A 22,923-nucleotide genomic window follows, 5' to 3' on the forward strand; every position below is an offset into this window, starting at 1 on the left:
TTCTTTTTTGCATTCACCTTCTTGAATCTTTCCTTATACTACAAGACTTGTTTCATCACCACTTCCTTAAGAGTTTGTTTCTCACCCTCACAAATACCACCATAAGTACAGCAGTGTACTAACATTATCTCAACAACTTCCATTACCTTCTCCAGACTCTCAGAATAAGACAACTGAACATCACCCAACTTCATGACCACCCTATTTTCAATCTCCGACAACTAGTTCATCTCCACAACTTCATTGTGACTTCCTCTCTGTAGTGTGTCTCTCAGTATACTTGGAATGTCTTCTATTCTTGAATTTTGTTCACGAGAATTAATTATTTGTTCAAAATTTGAATTTGAATCTCCAACGATCGAATTTTGACCTTGAATGACTAGTTGACCCGAACCACTCACCATCCTTGTTTGACTTTTTGGCATATATGCCCATTTACTTGAAAAAGACCCTCTACTTTTTTCAGATTTTCAGTTGTAGCTGAATGAGCGAACTTCGCAGCTGACTCAGAATAGCTGCATTTGAACTTTCTATAACTAACGTCTGATTTCGCGCCACCAACTCAGCACTAACAAAAAAAATGAATTTTGAAAATTTCATGACTTCCGCGTCAAACTTTCCCAGTTTCAGCCGATAATCTTATTTAGTAACAGCTGATAATCTTGTTCATTAAGTTTGATTTTCTCCACATAATTCGGATCCTACTTCGCCGTGAGAACCACCTTCTCCTCCCCCACCTCTGTCACCAACACCGCCGGTATCATTCTAAGATTGCCGCTCATAGCAATTCTAAAGAAATGAAATCCTTCAAGATTCAAAGTTTCAGTAGAAATTCTCGAAAACTCCCCTTTAGAAAGTTTGTTTCTAACATGAGCAAAGGATGATGAAATCCATTTAGATTTATGCAGATCTCTGATTTTGAACCAATTTAGAGATTCAAGTGTTCAGTTATAATCATAAGATGGACCATACTCTTCCTTCTTTTTCCTCTTCTCTTTCTCCTTAGACTGGCTAATGTCCACCACCTCATTAGACTGATTTTTTTCTAGTAACCACCATATATAGCAAAATGAAAGTCCACACCCTCATACCGCCATCGTAACAGAATCCATATTTTTTTCCACTCTTTCTCCTCTAGATGGATTAGACCTTCTAGTTCATTGACAACATCGATCTTGATGAACCTGTTAATCCCCAACTCCTTTCGAATGGAAACTGCAACCCTATTCTAACTTATCTAATGAGATAACACCACCAGCCCCGTTCTAATAATCTTCAACCTTGCTTCTCCTGATTTAGCTAACATCTTAGGAAAACCTGCATCCTTAGGCACCACCTACACTATTCTTTTCAACCCTTCCTTCTCCAGAAAACAATCAATAACTTCCGCCAAAATCGACCAACAACTTTTATGATCACCACATGGTATACATATACTTACCACCTTCTCCCTTTTTACTTCGAGATATCCTGATATAATCCCCTACACTGTTATGTTGCTTTTTAACCCCCTATGACAAACTCACCACCTATCTCTTCATACAGATTCAACTTATTCTTCCCTTTATGAAAAGATTTCAACAAAGAGATCAACCAAACAACTAGCATGTTAGGTAACGCAATCCAAATCCTCACCCCCGCTCCCCCACCCCACACACACCATCATCTCTCCAAAATCTTGATCAAATCCTTATCACCGAACGTCTTTATTGAGATTTCAAAGCTTTTTGTTTCTAATTGAATCTTGATCAAATTCAACTTCAGATCCAATATCAATTTCAATTTTGAAACAATCCCAGTCAGTTAGCTATGTTGGTTGTCTTGGTAACAACAATCTTCAAGTAATCTCATCAACCAAGTTTTGTTTGATGAAGCCAAAGAAATTGATGGAGTGGCTACCACCGTTTTCAGTTCAGGGAACTCAAATCACACTTTCCTGATTGTGAATCTTATGCAGTAGGTTATTTTGTTGGGAAAAATCTTCAATTTCCTTATTTTAAAGAAAGCCTAATATCTCGGTGGAAATTGGAAGGTGATTTCTCCATGACTATTCATGGAAAACAAGCTTTTTTGTTCAAATTTCCTCAAGAAGAAGACATGATAAAAGTGTTAGAATTGGGTTATGTTTTCATAGCTAAGAAACTCTTTCTGATTCGTCCCTGGTCCATTTATCTAGAGAAAAACATCGATGCTAGAATTATGGAGGTCCCTCTTTATCTTTGGAATGAATTAGGGTTATCTAGAATTTCTAGTATTGTGGGCACTCCAATCATGACTGATACTCCAACATCTTTGAAGACAAGGATATCATATACCAGGGTCTTGGTTGAAGTTGCAGCTGATTGTGTTTTTCCAACTGAATTGCCTATTCAAGTGGACGATGTACAACTTGTGGTGAAGGCCGAGTATCCTTGGAAACCTGATGCTTGCTCTCACTGCAAAACCTTTGGGAATTCAAGTGCCAAGTGCTGCTTAGTTCCTAAGACTAAGAAAAACTTCCTGCCTCCTTGTTCAACTCTGGTTACTACTGAATATCTAGTCGCTCAAAGAAATGCACAGTTGGTTGTTAACATAGAGGATAGAGCTGAGATTACTCAAGACGGAGTTGAGAAAATCCCTCTAGTGGATGAAACTGTTTTGGAGAGGGGCCTTATACCATCTGAATTGCCTATTCAGGAGATATGGTTAAACCCAAAGAAGAAGAAAGCTGGAAAAAAAAGGAGATGTGACTATTCAGGAGCCTACAGAAGTTTTGAATACTTACAGCATTCTTGACTCTGAACTTCCTTTTTCAAACTTAAGCAATGAAGACAGAGTGATGGAAAAGACTCCTTTGGATGCTGACGTCGATAAGAATGCAAAAAAAAGAGGTTCTTGGTGAGTGGGTTTCTTACAAAAGAAAGAAAGGCGTCTGCGAAAAGAATGTTGAAAGTGCAAGCACCTCATTGTATGATCCCGCCATTCCACCTAGTTTTGAATCCCATAACAGGTTTCACGGAGTCGAAGAAGATGAAGGAGAGGTAGGAATTTCCCAGCTAGTTTCGGAAGATCCTAAGGTTAGCATCGCAAAGCCGTCTTCATCAAAGCCAATTGTTGGAATTGGTATGAAATTAGGTATGAAACCCAATGGTACAGGTATGGGTACTCTCTCAAGTTTAAAAAACAAAAAACCACGTAAATCTAAAATTGATAACAAAGTTTCGGCTAATAAACTAATGGAGTTTGATTATTCATGGGGTTAGAATTTCCTCCTCTAAAAGCTAATCGTGAAGAAATGTTTAGTGATCTTGCAAAAAAATCACGTTGATCTAGATATAGAAGATGTTGACGAGCATGTTAATTGACAATAGGCAGCGGTCTTTTTTGTTTCGTCAATAGGCAGTGGTTTTTGTTGTGGCTTGAAGCTTTAATATTTTAGCTTTATGTTTGTTTAGTTGCTTTTTTCGTGGGCTTTAGCTTTATGTCAGTTGTATTCGTCAGCACACGGCTTGTGTGCCTTTTAATCTATTCTCTTTGATCGATCAAAAAAAAATTGTATAATCTTCACTCATCCACCACTCCCCTCTCTCTCTCATCTTTTTTATCGTCTAACTAACAACTCCAAAAAGGTCTGCTTAACTATTATTTCTTTACGATGAATCAGAATAAAGTGAAAATTCTCGAATTTCATGAATTTTCATTAACATTTTTTTCTTCATTAACCTACTGTAATTTTCTTTACGATGAATCAGGATAAATTCACTATGAAAACCGAATTACATCGAGTTTTCAATCGGCCCCCAACCTCACAAGGTAATCTAGTAACTGAAAAAGGTCAAGTTTAACCTGATGATCAGTTTGATTGACTAAGTCTCAGGGATGATAAAATAATGAAAGCATTCCCTTGATAGTTCATATACTTTGGTAAAGAAGTACTAGGTTCATCACTCTGAGAAGGTGACCGATTGGAAAATTCATGGAGACACCGAAACAAATAAACTTAGGTGGCTTTGTGCAAGTACCCAGTGTTCAGGAACTGGCTAAACAAATGCTTACAGAAATCCCACCTCGATACAGTCGCACTGATCAGGAACCGTTGACCAACCTCTCTGGTGCGTCTAAGATAGATCAAACAGTTCCTGTCATCGATCTGCAGAATTTGTTATCCGAAGAACCAGAGCAAGAGTTGGAGAGGCTTCATTCTGCTTGCAAAGAATGGGGTTTCTTTCAGGTGGTAAACCATGGAGTTGACAACATCTTGTTGGAGAATGTAAAATCAGAAGTTGAAGGTTTTCTAACCCTTCCAATGAAGGATAAAAAGAAATATGAAGGGGGTGATGAAGGATTTGGGCAGCAGTTTGTTTTATCAGATGAACAAAAACTCGATTAGGGGGACATCTTTTACATGGTCACTCGTCCCCTCTACTTAAGGAAGCCACATTTATTTCTGGAACTCCCTTTGCCTCTCAGGTTATTAGTTCCTCCTACTCTCTCTTTTGATTTTCACTGAAATCTGATTTCATTAATTCTAGTAGTATGGTTCTTCTTAATTCTACTGACATGCACGTTCGTCGGCAAATACGAGCAGTGGGTTTGAGATTTGACACTCTTTAAAGGAGTGCACATTTGAGGTTTCAAATTTCTGATTCTTTGCAGGGAGACAATGGAATCCTACACGTCAGAAGTGAGTAAACTAGCGATGACTCTCTTAGAGATGATGGGAACAGCTCTAAAAACTGAGGCTGGAGTTATGACAGAAGTTTTCGAAGGTGGGATGCAATCAATCAGGATGAATTACTATCCTCCTTGCCCTCAACCAGACCTCGTATTGGGCGTTACGCCACACTCGGACTTTGGTGGTTTGACGATCCTTCTTCAACTTAATGAAGTGGAAGGATTACAGATAAGAAACAAAGGGGAATGGGTTACAGTCAAACCTCTACACAATGCTTTCATAGCCAATGTTGGAGACGTTATGGAGGTAAAACAAAAGTTGCCTCCGTTATTATGTACTGGTTTTGACTATTTTCTAAATTTGTTTTCTTGCTTTCTTTTGAAAGATATTGACTAATGGGCTCTACCATAGCGTCGAGCATCGGGGAAGAATAAACTCAACAAAGGAGAGGCTGTCAGTCGCAACAATCACTACCCTAAACTAGACTCAGAAATAGGTCCATTACCTAGCATGATCACCCCAGAAACACCGGCATCGTTCGGAAGGGTCGAGTCTTATGGGGTTCTCTTAAAGAAACTATTCTCACAGAAACTCAACGGAAAATCATCCCTTGACTGCATGAGGATTGGAGAAGGTTTTGAGTCAAAGACACTGCATAATTGAAGGCACGGTACAATGAAATTAGAATGTTTCCTATCAAAACTACGGCAAGTCAGTTTTTTTCACAGAGTGGCACTTCAGAGTTAGGTAATTTTTGTTTCGATTGGGTGCTTCAGTGGTTCTTGTAGCTGGATGCCCTTTTTGTGTATCATTTTAATACTCGATCCCATCATAGTAGGAAGTGATAGGGTTCAGGTGAGGTGCTCACCTATTGACCAAGCAAGAACTTATTTAGGGCAGTTTTCAAAAGAATAAGTGTGCAACTGCAAAGGCTAGAGCATTAAAAAATAAAAAAGATAAAAAAGGAATCACGCTTTCATTTACTTTGCCTAAATGTGTTAGCCGCTTGTTCTGTATTTGTATTGATAAACTCAAAAACCTGCTTTCCTCTACAAATGTTTCCACCTACAGAGTACTGTCAGTAAACATATTACTTTCGCCTATGAAAAAATATACTAGTGTTCTTAGTTCTAAAATTACAAAAAGCTATTTCAGAATCCTCGTCAAAAGGATAATAATAATTGGGATGGAGTCGCAACACTAACAACTCTGATTAGATTAATCTTGGAACAAAATATAAGCCTCCAATTACAACGTGAGTGTTGCACAATATATTCCCATCGAACTCATATATCTTTCTGGCCAACACTGAACTTGGCAATGAAAAAACCAATTGTATCAAGGCTGGATGATGGATCAAACCTCTGCACTAATTCAGCCTCCTCAGGAGTTAGCCATTTCCTGTGATCATCAACAAATAATGAATACTAGTTCAATACGCCATGGGTCAAGTTTAGCTTAGCTCAATGCTTGATGTTTGGAAAGCTAGAGTTTTTGAAATAATTTAAAGACAATTAACTGCAGATAGTATACTCACTCCACATGATTTTCGTCAAGTAATTCACAGCCACCAATCAGACCACATCCTCCAATTCTTGGATGCTGGGATGCATAAAATAGGTGCAGTCAGATATTTGAACACAGAACAATCAGATAACATCTTCTTCAACTTCCTTCATTTATTTACTTCTGTCATGCCATGTAACTAGACCTAATACCACAGTATCCGATTGAAAAGGAATGCATGTGCATCAAATATTCTGGTAATTTATGTAAACCACGTGTCTGAGATTGAACGTGTCAAGTACTGAAGTACTCTGTCTACAAAACGGAACAGAACTTTTACCGACTGTCTAAAGAATGAGCATGACATCTAGCATGCTAATTAATCTATTTGGCTAGAACAAATATATTAGGCAGGTAACTACCCTTAAAAGCTTTGTAAAGCCCGAGATTAACCTCTAAAAAAACTTAAACTCGCCAGGCTTGGGTCAGCTTGGATATCATATAGGATATCCCTACTTAACCAAGTGAGTATGTGGTACTCAGCTTCACTACCCCTAACATTTCAGAAAACCTGTATTTGAATTCGCTATATTTAGTAGATGTTAAAGCCAGCGGACCCAACTCTCCTCAAACTAGCTTACAGTTAAGGATTGTCCAATCATAATTCAAAAATTCAAGCAACACGGGGCTTTGTTTAAACTCCTCATCGCACGGAGTTAGGGAAGACACTAATGAAAGATGCCTTTTCCTGGGCCAAACAAATGAACTAACAAACCCAACCCATCATATAATACTTCCTGGGACTTTGTTAAAGCCTATGGACCTAACTCTCCAAGAAAACCGACGTACAAGGGAAGGGTAGTCTATGGCCTATGCTGTTGATAAATCAAGAGAATCCAGGTGATGTGGGGACTATTTCTAACAGGGGACGAGATTCTGTTGTATAATTAAATCAATTTGACTTCTAGTTGACAAAAATGCCATAAAAATCAGTACTTAATGAACACAGCGCAATATTGATTCGTTTACCTGGGGAGCCAACGAGAGGAACTTGTACCTATCCAAAGCATAGCGAACTACTGCCTCATTCTCACCAGGGTTTAATGTACATCTACAACAATAAAAACATCCATGTCAGAATCTTTGCTTTTCTCACCTATCAAGCTTGGCATGTAAATGAATGTATAATATAAAAAAGAAATAGATAAAATCAGAAAGCTTGGAATTCACACCAACTTGTTACAAAAGTATTGGTCTTCATTCTAAATGCGTAATCATTAACTGAGACAGATGAGGACATGAACTAATTGGTAAGACTTCACATATTAGAATGTATTCTTTTAAATTCTGGTTTCCTACTTGCTGGCTTTCTCCTGATTATCCTAAGGTTAAAAAAGTATGTTTCTGCAAAAATAGTTATGATCCTGGTTTAATGCTCCGCTGTTATGTTTCATTTAGGTGGAGGAGTCTCTCTCATATTCGATAATGACTTGCTGACTACAAAGACTAATTTTCTTGACTGCGACATGAATCATTAGAAAAAATTGTAATATTTCTGGTATTGCTAGACTGTAAAAGAAAGCTTGGTGTCCAAGCTGCTAAAACTCGTGGTACTAGATCTCCTTGAAAACCAGCTAACAAGTATGCACCCAACACCATTGTGCGATGTAGGACTCTTGTTAGATAACCATGATAAGATTGTCCAATTAAACATTTAAGAACCAAAAAGTGGGACTGTACAACACCACTGAAATTAGCAATCATAAAGGCATACTCACGTAGAATATACAAGAGTTCCACCAGGGCGAACTAGATGTATGGCTTGGTCGAACATCTTTTTTTGATATTTTCCATGTTTTTTCAAAGATTCCATTGTTTCCTGTTGCAGAAAAAAGAGCGATCAAATTTATGAAAGATAAACTTAGTAAACAGTAAATAAGAATACTATATTGACACCAGCATTGAGACAAAAAAAAAAAAAAAAGTAGTAGTGAAGAAATCATGTGGTTAGGCTTATATAACAAAAAAAAAATAATAGTATACAAGTCGAGGGTATGAAACCGATTCTTCAAGTTGGTAACTAGACGCGAGATACTGGTAACAACTGGGGTTCCTTACAGGCATTGATACCGGATTACTCCATAAATCATATAAGAACTACAGTCTACAAGCCACATCAATGATATGTCTGTAACTTAATTAATCGAGAACGTTAATTGGATGGCGTTCTTTCAGGAAACCTTAAAACAATACCAAATGCCTGCATCAAGGTGTGCTTATCTCATAATTTCCTAAGCTAACCTTCAGTCATACATGCCACATCAGCGATCGCAACTTAATTAATCAACAACCTTAATTGGATGCCGTTCTTTCAGGAAACCTTGCAATATCAAATTCCTGCATTCAAGGTGTGCTTATCTCATAATTTGCTAAGCTAATCTTCAGCCAGAAGCAACAAATTAAAAGATATATCATTTCCCCTAATTACGGAATCTTTAGTGTTGCCGACATAAAGTTTGCCAGAAGACTTCATAAATATAACTTTTAACAGGTCAAAATTGGATTCCACGTGATATTCGAAGTTGAGAAATTTGCTAACTTGAACTAGTTACAGAATCCAACCATTCCAATTGAAATCTAGATGTAATAAACTAAGACTCTATTTATAGTAGAGAATGCTAAAATATCTACTCAATGAAATAAAGAAGTTTTCCTCAAGACTAACCTCTCCAGCAAATAGTCTAGGTCTCAGACCAAGAGCAGAACAGGGAGCATCAAGAAGAACACGGTCAAAACTGTTCGGTGAAAATCCTTTTGATTTTTCAACCATGCCACCGATGGTTTGATTCCTTCCTGGTCCATTCCTCATTCTCCGCATACTTTTCCGGATATCAGCTTTGCTTTGATAATTTCTTTGATTTTCCATTTCCTCGCTAACTGCAATGTGGTAACAATTACTAATACTGCAAAGACTCATAACAGATTCTGAGGGAGCCTGTGGTAAATCATTCCTCTTAAGCATATACTCGAAACGTGAAATGGAAAGCAGAAAATTTGATTAGCAGGATTACTTACCGTCTTTGTTGCAAGCTAAGTGAAGGTCTACTGCTTTTGTTTTGACAGATTCCATATCATCCACCAGAAAGTCACGACAACTTGTAATCTCAGAAGCTACACTTTTTGTTTCATCGGGATGTTGCATAGACAAATTGACTGTCTCGTTACTCTGGCAAACAGCTTTAAGAGCATCCTGCCTATGTGCAGTTACGCATTTTAAGCCCATCTCCGCAGCTAATTTCTTGATATCCAGCACCTATTAGATTAAAAGAACATATGAGGTCTCAGATCCTCACATCCTTGAGGGGAAAGGAGAAACAGTAATGATAGGATATGAACATCACAATAAAATTGCTTGTGGAAGTACGAAATTCTGAAATTTCTGAATACTTAAAGATGCTTTTTTTCAACTCGAATTTTGACAAGATAATAGTCTGAATTACATTGTAATTTATTCTGGGGACTTTGACGCTCTCTTGTTCACTTTCCAGAAAACTAAGATCAGTCAAGAAAAACTTTACTTTTGGGGACGATCAGAAGGAACATAATGCTGACAAACTTCAAACTCAGGTTGTTAGTATCTATGAGTTTCAACTTCGAGCATAAATCCCAAAAATGAATTTCAACTAAATGTCTAACTTTGAACAAACTCTCCAAAAACCCAAGACTGATCCAATGTGTGTTTCTGAATAACAAACCAGAAGACAGTCTGTCTGATACAACTGTTTGCATCTGGATGGTGAAAGAGTTTTTACGAACCTACGATTAAATTAACATGAACAGAGGTTTTGGGTTTTCCATTGCAAGAAGATACTTACACAGTATTCTTATAGATGAACACAAATTTTAAAGGTGAGATTTGGTCGGGCCAAGACAACAGACGTTTATAGTTAACAACTGGAATGTGGGATTGGTTTCGGGGTATGTATACCTTGTTGTGAGATCTATCAGCAGCAACAATTTCTCCTTCATCCTTCATAAGAATGGCTAGTGCAGTTGATTTCCCCCCTGGAGCAGCACACATATCCAGTACACGATCACCTGGTTGGGGATCTAAAAAAATACCAAATTAAACCTTATTTGTGGGTGAATTCAAAAATCAACAGAGTAATACAAGAAGCTTATAGTTGGACATTCAAACAAATCAAGAACAATGACAATGTTTGGCACGGCTAGAACTAGAAAGAAACCCAACAACCAACTTTCTAGGTAATCTTCGTTCATACTGGTGGGTATCAAAGCAAACTACCAGGAAACCAAAAACAGGACATCCTAATAGAAGGATGCAAATATACTAGGAAAAATAGGTGCAAATATACTAGGAAAAATAGGAGAGAAGGTAATTAACCTTGACAAAGGCATTATAACATTATAATTATGTTAGACCAATAATATTTTTTCAGTCTTCTAATTTGATTAACCTTTAGAATCCCGTGGATATACACTATGAGAAATCCATGTCCACTAGCCAGGATATATTTTTTCAATCCGTGTATATTGTGTCATCAACAGGTCACATGTTTAACACTTTTGGTGGCTAAAGGATTCTCCTTTAAATTACGGTTTTCCCACATTCTTTCGCAGCCATGGTCTAAAATGCATCAGAAGATCTATTTCTCCGGTAACAAAATAAATGAAGGTTTAGTTCTCTAGCTCTTACCAGAGACACTACTCTTTCCTAAAAGTAAAGATAAAGTATGTAAGTGAGTGAGTGGAAATACGCAAGCAACAATAGATGAGTATGAGAAGGAAAAGCAGCAAATAAGCTGCTGCAGGTAATACCTAGGGCATGTGCAGTGATAATGCTAGGTAAGTTCTGAAGAAATATTTCTCCCTCCAGCACACCTGCAACAGAACGCAAGACCAAAAACACCTGTTACTGAACTTGCACAGGGACAAGTAACTCATGGGTCTAATAATGTAACTAATACTGGAAAAAAGCATACCATCTAACTGCCTATCAAGACAAACGGAAGTCAGGGGGGACATTATTCTCCTCAAACATACCAAGTAGAAACCAAAAAGATGCAAGTACATTGAAGTATAATGGAAGGAATACAAGAAACGCAAAATCAACTAAAAGCCCAAATAAACTAAACAACACAATAGCCCATTCCAGAGGGCTTGCGGAAATTTTTTTTAAACAAAGAATAACATTCCAGGAAATTTGAGGTTTTTAGAGATTCTGCTACCAAGAGCTTCTTGCTCAGTATTCGAGCTAATATCTCGATCTTATTTCCGAATAACTAAAGACCATGCAGATCCACGACAAATGGGACATATTTTTCTGTATTCATTACCAGGAATTTCTTGATTATCAGTCAGAATCTTTTGTCAGTTTTACATTCTTCCATGGTGATTCTACATAGCACGGAGCAAGAGGGGCTCAACCAAAAAACATAAAGTGGAAACTATAAATACATTCGAAAACAAAATGAAGTAGGCACATATTGGAGAATGAATAGAAAATACCATGAAAAGAAGGCAAGTTAAATACTCTGTCTGTCATTTCCACTGCAACCCCATGTAAAGCACGGAAAATCCCAGCTCTTGATAACACTGCCGTTCCTTGGCCAATATATAGGCCCCTTCTCTGAAGATGATGTGGATCTGATGTATGATAACTTGGGTTAGAACATCTAAGATCATCAGATGACTTGAGAATTTAACTAAACTTGAGATTTTAACTAAACTATTGTAGATAATAACCGTGAAACACAGTGAATAGACTACAGAAAACGAAGGAAGGTTAGAAATTCATTGTGGAAGTATCAGCAAAAGCCGAAATTAGATGAATTAAAGCAAGCACCGAACCAGTCCATGTCAAAATATAAAGAAGTGACAAGTATCCCAAATATAGAAGGGATCCAGCCTTGGTTCGATATTGGCATTAACGTAATTGGTGATACGTTGGTATCACGGGAACCAACCCTTCACAATTGGCAGAAGTAGACACTGTGGGTCCGCATCCGGCACTATCAAAAAAAAAATATTAGTGGCACCTTTTCAGATTCATCTGGATTCTGGATGGCTTGAGGAAACTTTAAAATTACTAAGTCAGTGTGCGATTCATCTGGATGGCTTGAGGAAACTTTAAGATTACTAAGTCAGCGTGCCTATGAACAAGTATAAATACATTTTGAAGGCTTTCGTGCTTCAAAACTTAGGTTGTTGCATTCACCTACAAATGACCAGTTTTACATCGAGCACATGAACAATCACTGTGAAAAACCTAACTTTCGTATTAGCTTCGACTAATTTCTACCATGCGAACTATAACACAACTGTCCCTCTTAGTATGACCTTTTTAAGATCCCATGATACTGCCTAGGAGGCTTAACAATCGGAATGTTTGATTTATAATGGCCTGCTCTTCTGCCATCACTGATTTGCTTCGGTTATGTTAACGTTTTATTAAGTGGTCAACTCTGGACTCCACAAAGAAAAGTTATGTAGTTAGGACTGGGGTTCCCCTTGGGCTTGTTGATTGTGACCTTGTTTGAAATATTCATGCACTGCATGATTGTTGCCTCGAATATTGCTCATTTCTTATTTCATTAGTCCACTGACCGATTAGTATGCTGAATAACTTCAAGACCATGAGGATTTTATAGCCTCCACATAGTACCAACTACCAGCATCTACCATAAATTATCCATTGAACAGTTCACAACTAAGAGTTTTCAACCTTACCTGTCTGTGTTCCTTCTAGAGTGATACCACGGGTTATACCCACACTCCATCCACCATCAACGGGTTGCTCCACGGCAACTGAAACTGCCACTGTGTCCCCTTTCTCCACATGAGCACTGCAAGCCAATACACCCGGAACAAATACCTACAGTGAGATCATCGAGATATAGAGTAATGCATAAGAGTAAATTCTCATATTTCAGACTATCTAAAGATTGAAAGACAAGCAGAGTATTTGCCTTTGGATATGTAAATAGAGATCAAAGAACAATCCTTGGCATCTCGATAGTTGAGACTGACGTTGTTGGTTGATTCTATATAGCCATAGCTAAGAACTTATTATGCATTACCATGCTACTTTAAAATCTAACAGAGAACAAAGGTGGAGCAAACGACATATTAAGTAACTCATTAATCAGAAATTCATGTATTTGATAACAGGTAACCATGATATATAAAATGTGAAAAAAGTTCTATTAAAAATGATAAAATGTAAACAAAGACATAGAGGAAACAATGAGCTAGGATTTAGGAGCAGAAACCCAAGAATCTTCCTATAACTCTTTGATCTATCTCAAGGGTGTTACCTATTGTGAATCATGAGATGTAACAAAGGTACATTTATGCATCTCAAAATCGCATCTCCCATGCTGGATACACGAAATACAGTTAAGAAACACATGATCCTATAAATTACGTAACCAGATAGAGAGACAATTTTAATGGTATGTGCGGAATATAGCATATTACGTACGAAGGAGACTTTTGCTCTCATGTGTTACTACTTTGTAAGAACCATGTTACCAGAAGTCAGAGAACTCACGAAACTTGTAATAAGTAATGTAACACACTATTCATTATTAAGGTTACACTTCTTTTGATTGCCGAGATTAACATTAAGATATTTGACCAGCAGACTACCTGCACTACAATCAAAACTTAGGGGGGAAAACACTAAAACTGAAGCCCAGAGATCATACTTTCTACATGACATGCAGTATAATCCATCCGACCAAAGAGTAAAAAGGCCTAATGCATGGACCAAGTCACAGAGAAGCATCGTATCAAAGAAAGATGTAATTAAGACCATGAAAACTACAAATGTTAGTGCCATGTTTCACAATTTAGTCAACAAATCCTGTAACTACAAAGAGATTCGTCTATTGTGACCTTCTGATGCCTTACCCACTAGAGTCATTAAGTTAAAACTTCAAACAACTGAAATAGCTAATATTTTGGAATTAAAACGTCCAACGAAATGCCTACCTGAGCGCCACGGAGAACTGCCTCAGCACATTTCCGGCTCACAATTACCTCTTTCACAGGTTTGTTAAGAGCAGAACTATACTGAATGTCATGTGGTCCTGATCCATTTACAAATAGAACATAGTCCAACCCAGGGACCTGGCACTTGTTTATAGGAAACTTTTGCAAACTTGATTTAGGAGCATCTCCAGCTAATATTGAGTTCATCATGGTTTGACCTGAAACCTGATTATTAGGCTCTCTTGAAATGCTTCCTTGCTTTTTCCCCATATCAACTTCAGATGTGATATCAGTGTCGCCATTGAGCGTTTTAACACCATTAGCATCACTACCGTGCCCTGTTTCCTGCAGGATGGTCAATAGCTTTTCTGTTACAGTATCACTTGTTGACTTCAGAGTATTCACACGAATACAGGAATAGGATGATGGGTGCCTGAGAAAAGTAACAAGAAATTTAGCCAGAGAATGTAAATATAACTGATCATATTCAGCGACAAATCTGTGTTATTGAACATTTTGAAAAAGATGATGCAAGATAGCATGAAGATAACGCTAAATTTGGGATTAAAGAATTTAATCAGTACATTTATTGTAACTTAAAGTTTGCCCCAAAGTTTTTCCCTTTGTTGAGAGCGAAAAGTAACATCAAATGAACACTTAAGTCCTTGAAAAGTCAGCATGCCACATATTAGATTAGAACCTATCAAATTGGATCATGTTTACACAAACTATCTCCTACATTGCCGAAGCACTGTAGACCCCTTGTAAACCTAAGTTATGATTCAGTTCGGTTATCTGGAGCAATATGCAAAGAACCAATTAATATCTCCTTTTTTTGAGCCTATGTCATCCTATTCTCTCTGAGATTTGTACCGACCAAATGATGATCTAAGTAAGTATTCTCATTTTTACACTAAAACTCAAGAAACCTAAACAAGTAAACATAAAAGCTGTGTCCTAGCAGTGTTTGGTTTTCTCTATTCATAAGCAAACAACCCTTCAATCAGAACCCAAGTAGCACAGCACATGTGATGTAGGACAAGCTTCTGCTAAGTTAACATGAGGATATACTAATATGTGGAGCTGAGATACTAAATGTGTGGTGGTATGGGCTCAGTATGATAAAATTTAGGATCTTTAGAATGCAATTGAGGTCAAAATGATTTTCAATATGCAAATACAGTAGAAGCAGAATTAATGTTAACTTACTGAAGTGTATCTCAAATTAGCACATGTTCAACTGTGAAAATTAGCTTATTTACATCCAAATTTCATTGAAGATAGACAGTATAGATATCTCCAAGGCTATCTAAGTGTTTTCATTTTTACTTTTCCAATGAAACTTCCATAAGAAACAAATAAATGGGAAAAAAAAATAGTTACGTACGTCAGGGCCTTGGAGATTTTCGAAAAGTGATCAGCTCCATATGCATTGATGAAATACTCTTCAACTTTATCATTCCAAGCCAAGGTAGGATTATAGTTGTAATGCTCTGAATAATCCATCTGGCACCTACAAAAAGGAATAGGATCTGTTGTTTAGCCCTTTACAACAAGGGGAGAGAAAGACCTTCCAAGTGGTCCTTAAAAAGCTTTGAGCGAATTCCTTGTTTTACTCATTCAAATGGATGAAACTGCATCCTAACTAGTGTCTGAGTATCTGCTATATTTGAATGAATGGAAAGCAACTCAATCACTTAGGATAGACAACACCTTATGATAACAATTGTCCCAGATTTTTTGTTAACATTCTTGCAAATTTATTTATCCCCTTGCTACTACATTATGCTCACCAACATCCGAACCAAATTATAAACATTAAAATTGGACCAAGATTTGCACACAGTGCTCCAAATAAGGGAAATTTCAAACTCGTTAATTCTCTAGAGAACCCTATGAAAGTTACAAAATCCAAAATATGAATAACTGACTTTTCTAAAATCTGACCAGCTTACATCTTTACACAGTACTTTAGAATATTCACAAACAAACCACGCAACAAATTTATCACAACAAGGTTTTGTGTTCACAAATCTGCCAAGTAAACTTCTTCGTTATCACAAAACTGGTCAAGTCTTACACTAGGAAAAGGCACAAAAATATAGTAACAAACTGGAAAACTTTACCATGCAAAATTAGTGACTGCTTTGTTTGTTTTTAGAGCCAGGAAATTCAAGGGGTTAAGTATCTTAGAAACCTAAAATTAGTTCGGGTTCAGGAGAAGTATGTTATTAACCCAATCAATTAGAGAGAAATATAAACAATTATTATGAACATTGAGAAAAATAGAAGAGAGTAGATTGAGACCGTACCTTTATTCTTAGTCCAGTGGTAAGAGCAGCAGCGTAGAGAGGTGGTGGACTACGGCGTGAGCACGCCCCGAAGTTGAAGTTCGGAGGAGTTGAGAGTGGGAGATTTTAGGGGTTTAGGGTTTTATGTTCAGTCTCAGACCAGGCTCTCATCAAATACTTCGGCGGAGGGCAAATCCAATAACCTCCTCTTGTAGGACTATGAAATCAATAGAGGGGAATGGGATTTCTATGACTAAGGGCTTGGTTAGGGGCTGACCTAAGATTTATAAAAATGTTTTAAATTACTCTCCGGTCTGTTTGCCACCCATTCCATAAACTCTCTGGCGATAATCTACTTTGATCCAGTAAAGAGGAATATACCCACCAAGTTTGCTGTGTCGGAACGTGATTTTGTGCTATGGTAATGAACCAAACGAAATATGCTTGGGATTTTCTAATGACAATTCCAATTTTGGGGCTTAATCAACATATTGGAGCCAGGCAGTTCAGTGTTGTTCTTCAGTACAGATTCAGGATTCCCTTATTTGAGGTGGATGGTGCATGTTCCTTCTGCAAGAGAAATATGGATGCTTTCGGTGATCATGCCTTGCATTGTGCGAATGAGGTGGGTCTTAAATTTAGACAGGATTTGGTGCGTGACACTGTAGCAGACATGTGTTGTCGAGCGGGTGTGCCGGCCATGAAGGAGGTTGATTTGAGTTTTCTTTCGAATAACGGCACTGCTTCGAGACTAGCTGATATATTTGTATATAACTGGGATAATGGACGCGATATGTGCTTAGATATGATTAAGGTTTCGCCTTTTACTGGAGCAGGGTCTGTACTTTTACTACGGGTCTTGCCATCAAGAATATCGTTGAACGATGGCAAAAAAAATCCCACACCGAACTTTAGCATCATGACTAGCAATAAAATTACACAAGCGCTTCAGAAAATCTGTAGTGTCATCACCTAGTTCTCTTAAAGTGGTGAAAGCAAGAGTCCCAAAACCATAGCCTTGTTCGGGGCATTTCTCTAAATACTTAGCATTCTTTTCAAAAAGGGGTTGGAGTTCAGCCTGTTACTAGGCTTCCGACTAATTTCTTACTGGATGATAATCCGTCTGATCTTTAATAAGAAATAAAATATGAAACCGAAAAAAAAACATTGAATTGAAAAAAAAGAAGAAAAAAAGACTTTCGTCTGTTTCAATTCATTACCTTTTCTTCTCTTTCTCTTCTCCGAGAGGTGATAGTTTCTTTTCCCTCTTTTCATTTCTTCCATCGATTAGCACCAAACTTTTTTTTTTTTGAATTGGTTAGATTAATTAAAATGAGCGAAAAATTATGTTTACAAAAGCATTTACGATTAGGAATTCTTAATTTCCTAACCGTAAACTTGTTCTTTAAGTTACTGTTAGGCAACCAAGAACTCTTAACCATAAATCAAAATTACTTTTTTCTTTGCATATGTTGTTACGGTTAGGTCTGTAACCATAAATGGACTCGAGGTTGGGTTTGATTCTCATAAAACGTAACCGTAAAAAATCCTCAGTTGCACCATTTTCTCAAGTTTCCTAAATGCATTTACAGTTGGGTTTCTCAAAAAATCCAACTGTAACTGGTTTACAACTGGGTTTTTTTCCAATTTTTCTCGTTACAGTTGGGTTCGACTAAGACCAAACCTAACCGTAAAACAAAAACTCAACCGTAACTAGTTTTGATTAGTTTTCCCAAATTTTACCTAGTTAAGGTTAGGAGTACAACTAACTGTAAATTTATCTTACGGTTAGCTACGAAGAAAAAACTCATTCGTAAAGCGGTCTGAAAAGCTAAAATACAATCTTTGGTTGAGTGAATCACAATCTCTGTCATGAGGTAAGTAAATTTTGGTTTCTCTATTATTTAAGGATTCACCCTCCTCAGATTTCTTACTAAAATCACCGAATTTCATTGGGTGAATCAAAATCTAGGATTTTCAAAAAAAAATGTTTTTCCTCCAATAACCAAAATACTCACTCTATTTTTCTATCTCTAACTATAAACTAAAATCATTAATCTAATCCAAATTATCTAACTCAACTAAACGTTTAACACTAATTAAACAAGGGCGATTTAGCAATTATGAAAATATTTTAGGTAAGAGGCTTTTAATTTTACTTATAGGTGACCCCAAGACTTGTCTGGTCAAACTTGACCGCTCTAAGATTTATATGTTAGCCGATATCACTACAGTACAATGGTAACAGTGATCTGAGTTCAAAATTTTACAAGACCATTTTCTTTACTGACCAAAAAGAAAAAGACTTGTCAGTTAACCGTATAATTCATTTCTACTTACATATTTCTAAAAAATGATTCTTGGTGTAAAAGATAATGTTTATATTTAGATTACGTTAAATATGATGAATCTCATATGTAGGTTCAACCAGAAGCTTTACTGCATTTTGAAGGTTGATGCATTAAGAATTTTTCAAAAAGACGATTTTGTTGAACCCTGAACCAGAAAAATGAGTTACACGTTAAGTATTCAGAGATTTGAAGTTGTTGAAATAAATATAAACCCATACGAGGTCGTTATATCCTTTGAGTTTAATGTCCTCAACACGGTAACAAAGAGGAAGATCAGGCGTCCCCTTAATATATCAAAATATCTTTTTGATCACTTTCTAGTAAGCTGGCTTATGCCTACTTTGGTAACGTCTTATCATACCTACTACAAAACTTATGTCATGTCTAATACCAAACATAACATAAATTATACTCCTGGGTACTTCGTACATATAACTTTTTTTTCATTGACTATATATTACTTAGGATTGATGCTTTATCCATATGAGTGTCGATGGGAATACAGTTATGAATTAGAAAATGTTTAAAATCTTATTTATGTTAGTCTCTTGAGACATACTAAGAATCTTTGTTGATCGATCTCACATGATCTTAACAATAATCGTTTCACCCATGTCCCTCAATTCAAAATTAGAGGATAACCACTTCTTAGCCATGACAATACTTTCGAGATTATTACCAACTAATAGAATATCATTGACACGTTATGCTTGGATAAAAATACTTTATTTGGATCGTTTAATGTACATATATATAATGGTTTTCCTCAATCATCTCATAACCATAAAAGGTGATAGATTGATGAGAAAACGCACCATTATCTAGACAGTTGCTTAAGGCCATAAATAAATCCTTTGGAATGACAGGCTTTGCACTCTTGTCCCTTGACCTTAACTAAATCTCTTTGGTTGTGACAAGAAACTAGTCCTTCATTGAGGAATGCAGTTTTAACACACATTTGGAACAATTTTAAATCTAACTGTCCAGCTATGGCAAGCTTTGGGACGAATTAAGGCAAACCTTTAAAAGGATAGGATACCAAGTACACCACCAACTTTTTCGTTCATAAACTTGTTACAGTCAGTAAATATGAATCAATATAAAGATACAATACGCGATCTGCAAACAAGTTTACTTGGACGATCTCAAAAATCAATATCCAAGAATCGGCCTAGTACGTAGCTAAATTGTATACGAACCGAATTCCAACAAGAACAAGTCTTGTAATCTATTTTTCAAGGCATGAACTCATAAGAGAAATTCTTGTAGGATTTGTACAGTTTGAACTTAAACACTATATAAGTTGTTTAACGTACTACTTGTGATATATTTATTACAAAGAAAAACAATATAATGCGGAAAAGAAATAACACATGACACCAAAAAAAGTTAATGAAGAAAATTGTAGCACGGGAAACCCCAGGACCTGGTCCAATCTTGAACACTGCACTGTATTAAACCGCTACAGACGCTAGCATGCTATCAGAATTTGGACTGGAATATAGTTGAGACGGAATTAACCCTCCAAGCAATTCAGTTGTAGTTGTGTTCCTTACTCTCTTGAGCCTCGCAAGATTCTATGCACTTGATTCCCTTAGATGACATCCTTTACAGCCTAAGAGTTTCTTCAACCTCAGTGAAGAATTTTGATACATATCTTCTTCCAATATACAAGCCTATTTGATTTTTCTTTTGATGTATTTTGATAGGTTTGGAAACCTACAATAAAAATACTGCAAGTGCACAGTGTCTAACTAGTAGACAATGGCAAGTGCGGGTCGTTCCCACGAGGAGTGTGAAATATTACTACTAATTAATAGCAAAAACTAACCAATCAAATTCAATATTTCAGAAGTTTAAGAATTGGTAAATAAGATTAAGAAACTAAGAAAGCAAAATATTAAAAGATGTAACCAAGACGTGAGAGCCGGTAACCAGAGTTTTATGATATTCACTACTACTTATATTCAATTACTGAAATGAAACATAATTATGATTATGTGTTTATCTTTCGTTCAATTAACATCACCTATTATCAGGATAGTATCGCAAATGTCAATTGTATACTAAAAGCATAGCGCATCAAAAGATTAAACCCAAGCATGCACTATCAAATGGTATTAGCGAGAAAATCATACGAAACTAAATTACTGATTCATTAAAAGATTCAACCAAAGCATGGACTATCAAATAACGAGACCAAAGCTATTTGTAAAATTATCCAATTACGCACAAAGGTTTATAAAACTGGTGACGCAACAACTCATACTTCAATTAATCGATAAACAATAATCAAAAATTAATAAATTCAAATCATAATGGCGTATTGCTTCATAATTCAATTTAATCAAAAATGGCCTAATTCGAAGAAAAAAATGGAATTTAATTCAAAAATGGAATTAATTCAAAACAGAACTTCAAAACCCTATTTTTGTTATACGGCGATGCAGTCGCATCTCTCCGGCGTCGACCTCCCTATTTTTTATTCAGTCTCTCTTCATTCCTTTCTATATAGTCTGTTGCGAACATTCTGAGAAGACCTAGTAGATTTCCAAGGCCCAGTCCATACGGCTCCATCAATTTCCAAATCCAGCAGTTATTTCTGTCGGTCCAAAAATCCTCGAACACGCCGTGTTGTAAAAGAACTCGGTCACCAGACGCACCAATTCAGGCCAAGTATGACCCCCGGACTCCATTCTTTTCTCCCTAGATTTCAGTTTAAATTCCTAATCCACCATGGTGTGCTCGCTGTCATCTTGAATCTGACAGCAGAATTGAGACCAACCATCGTTTGCACCTGAACTTCCATCTTCAAATTCAAACCAACATCCCATCCAGTTCTCGTCCAAGCTTAGCACCACCCGGTCATCATTCACTTCAACCAATACCGCAGTCGGACCTGTCATACCCAGATAAGTTTGCGTCTGAAATTCGATGTACACACGAAAATTATAAACACCATTGTCGCCTGCTGAAAAGATGAGGGTACCCAAATATACCTCAATTTAAAAAATTTCCACCTATAAGTCATTTCTTCCGAAAGTGATTGTCTATGGACTGAGTCGAGACAATACAACTAATCGATATGACACTTCGAGTGATCGTCTATGGATACTAGATCGAAACAATACAATCAACGAAGTGTGTTTACTTGATATTAGGTTCGGACTTAACCAAACTCTAAGGGATGACTTATCAAGTAAATAGGAACTAACGTTTGTGTATTTTACTTATAATTATAATAAACAATTATAATTACGGAAATAGAAAAGTAAAAGACACAACAAGATTTTGTTAACGAGAAAACTGCAAATGCAGAAAAACCCCGGGACCTAGTCAAGATTGAATACTCTTAGAATTAAGCCGCTATACAAAATCTAAACAAACTTCGTATAGTTGAGACCAAGCAACTAACCCTATAGTTCACTTAGTTTCCTCAGTATCCCTGCGCCTCCATCTTCCAATAAGTCACGCACTTGGAACAATTCCTTTGGTTCGTATTCCAAACATTAAAGGAACAACAAATCTGTTCGGTAACAACTCTTTTCAACCAAGTGATATGAGTCTGACAAAGGCTCTCTTGTTTATCACATAAAAACCTTTGTCGGGTCTTTGAATCTCTTTCTTACCAATCAACACAGTGATTGTAAGACTTAAGCAATCAACATTTTTAATCCCAAAGAAGTGTGTTGATTTCGATCTACACAACTATCTAATCAATCGATTATCACAAGGATAAATCGGATTATAGTCGGATCCCTTTCCAACCGAAACAAGAATTGCACACACCAAAGATTATGGACCCAAAAAGTCTTATTGTCTTCAAATCTTCTTTGATCTTCAATAAACACCTGCACACAATCAATTTGAATCTCTTGTGATCAACCACACACAAAACGGAGTCTGTTAACGTTGGATTATCACAAGACGTCTTTAGATCTACAAACAGTTTTAAAGATCCCCGTCGAAACTACGATCTAGTTTGAGTGAATCTTATATCATAAGAGAAGATTCTCAAGAATAAACAAACTAGGTGCAATCAAAGTTCAACCACCATTAGTCAATCAAATCAATCGAAAACTAATAATAAACCGCAATTATTTAC

The 22,923-nt window shown here is 36.7% G+C and overlaps 1 protein-coding gene and 1 pseudogene across 1 annotated transcript; one reads left to right on the plus strand and one right to left on the minus strand.

Annotated features, from left to right (window-relative positions):
- The first annotated feature begins 3,955 nt into the window (after nt 1–3,955).
- On the plus strand, nt 3,956–5,336 carry LOC113320612 (annotated as a pseudogene).
- A 294-nt stretch (nt 5,337–5,630) lies between these two features.
- Nucleotides 5,631–16,721, minus strand: LOC113320610 (putative methyltransferase NSUN6). The gene is made up of 13 exons (XM_026568515.1): nt 16,489–16,721; nt 15,564–15,689; nt 14,177–14,609; nt 12,911–13,055; nt 11,690–11,827; nt 11,000–11,062; nt 10,149–10,270; nt 9,236–9,473; nt 8,886–9,097; nt 7,939–8,039; nt 7,190–7,271; nt 6,192–6,256; nt 5,631–6,055 (listed from the first exon to the last, which is right to left on the minus strand). The coding sequence occupies exons 2-13, from the start codon at nt 15,680–15,682 to the stop codon at nt 5,941–5,943; spliced, it is 1,833 nt and encodes a 610-aa protein (XP_026424300.1). The 5' UTR covers nt 15,683–15,689; nt 16,489–16,721; the 3' UTR covers nt 5,631–5,940.
- Between the last annotated feature and the right edge of the window lie 6,202 nt (nt 16,722–22,923).

Source organism: Papaver somniferum, chromosome 11, assembly GCF_003573695.1.
Source record: "Papaver somniferum cultivar HN1 chromosome 11, ASM357369v1, whole genome shotgun sequence".
Taxonomy (NCBI): domain Eukaryota; kingdom Viridiplantae; phylum Streptophyta; class Magnoliopsida; order Ranunculales; family Papaveraceae; genus Papaver; species Papaver somniferum.

What these genes read in the sequence shown, in the direction of transcription:
- LOC113320610 (XM_026568515.1), bottom strand. Translation starts at nt 15,682, where the DNA reads ATGGATTATTCAGAGCATTACAACTATAATCCTACCTTGGCTTGGAAT. An exon ending in CAGTTCTCCGTGGCGCTCAG is followed by an intron (nt 13,056 to 14,176) that starts GTAGGCATTTCG and finishes ATCTCACTGTAG; the next exon opens with GTATTTGTTCCGGGTGTATT. An exon ending in GGAACTCTTGTATATTCTAC is followed by an intron (nt 7,272 to 7,938) that starts GTGAGTATGCCT and finishes TTATTGTTGTAG; the next exon opens with ATGTACATTAAACCCTGGTG.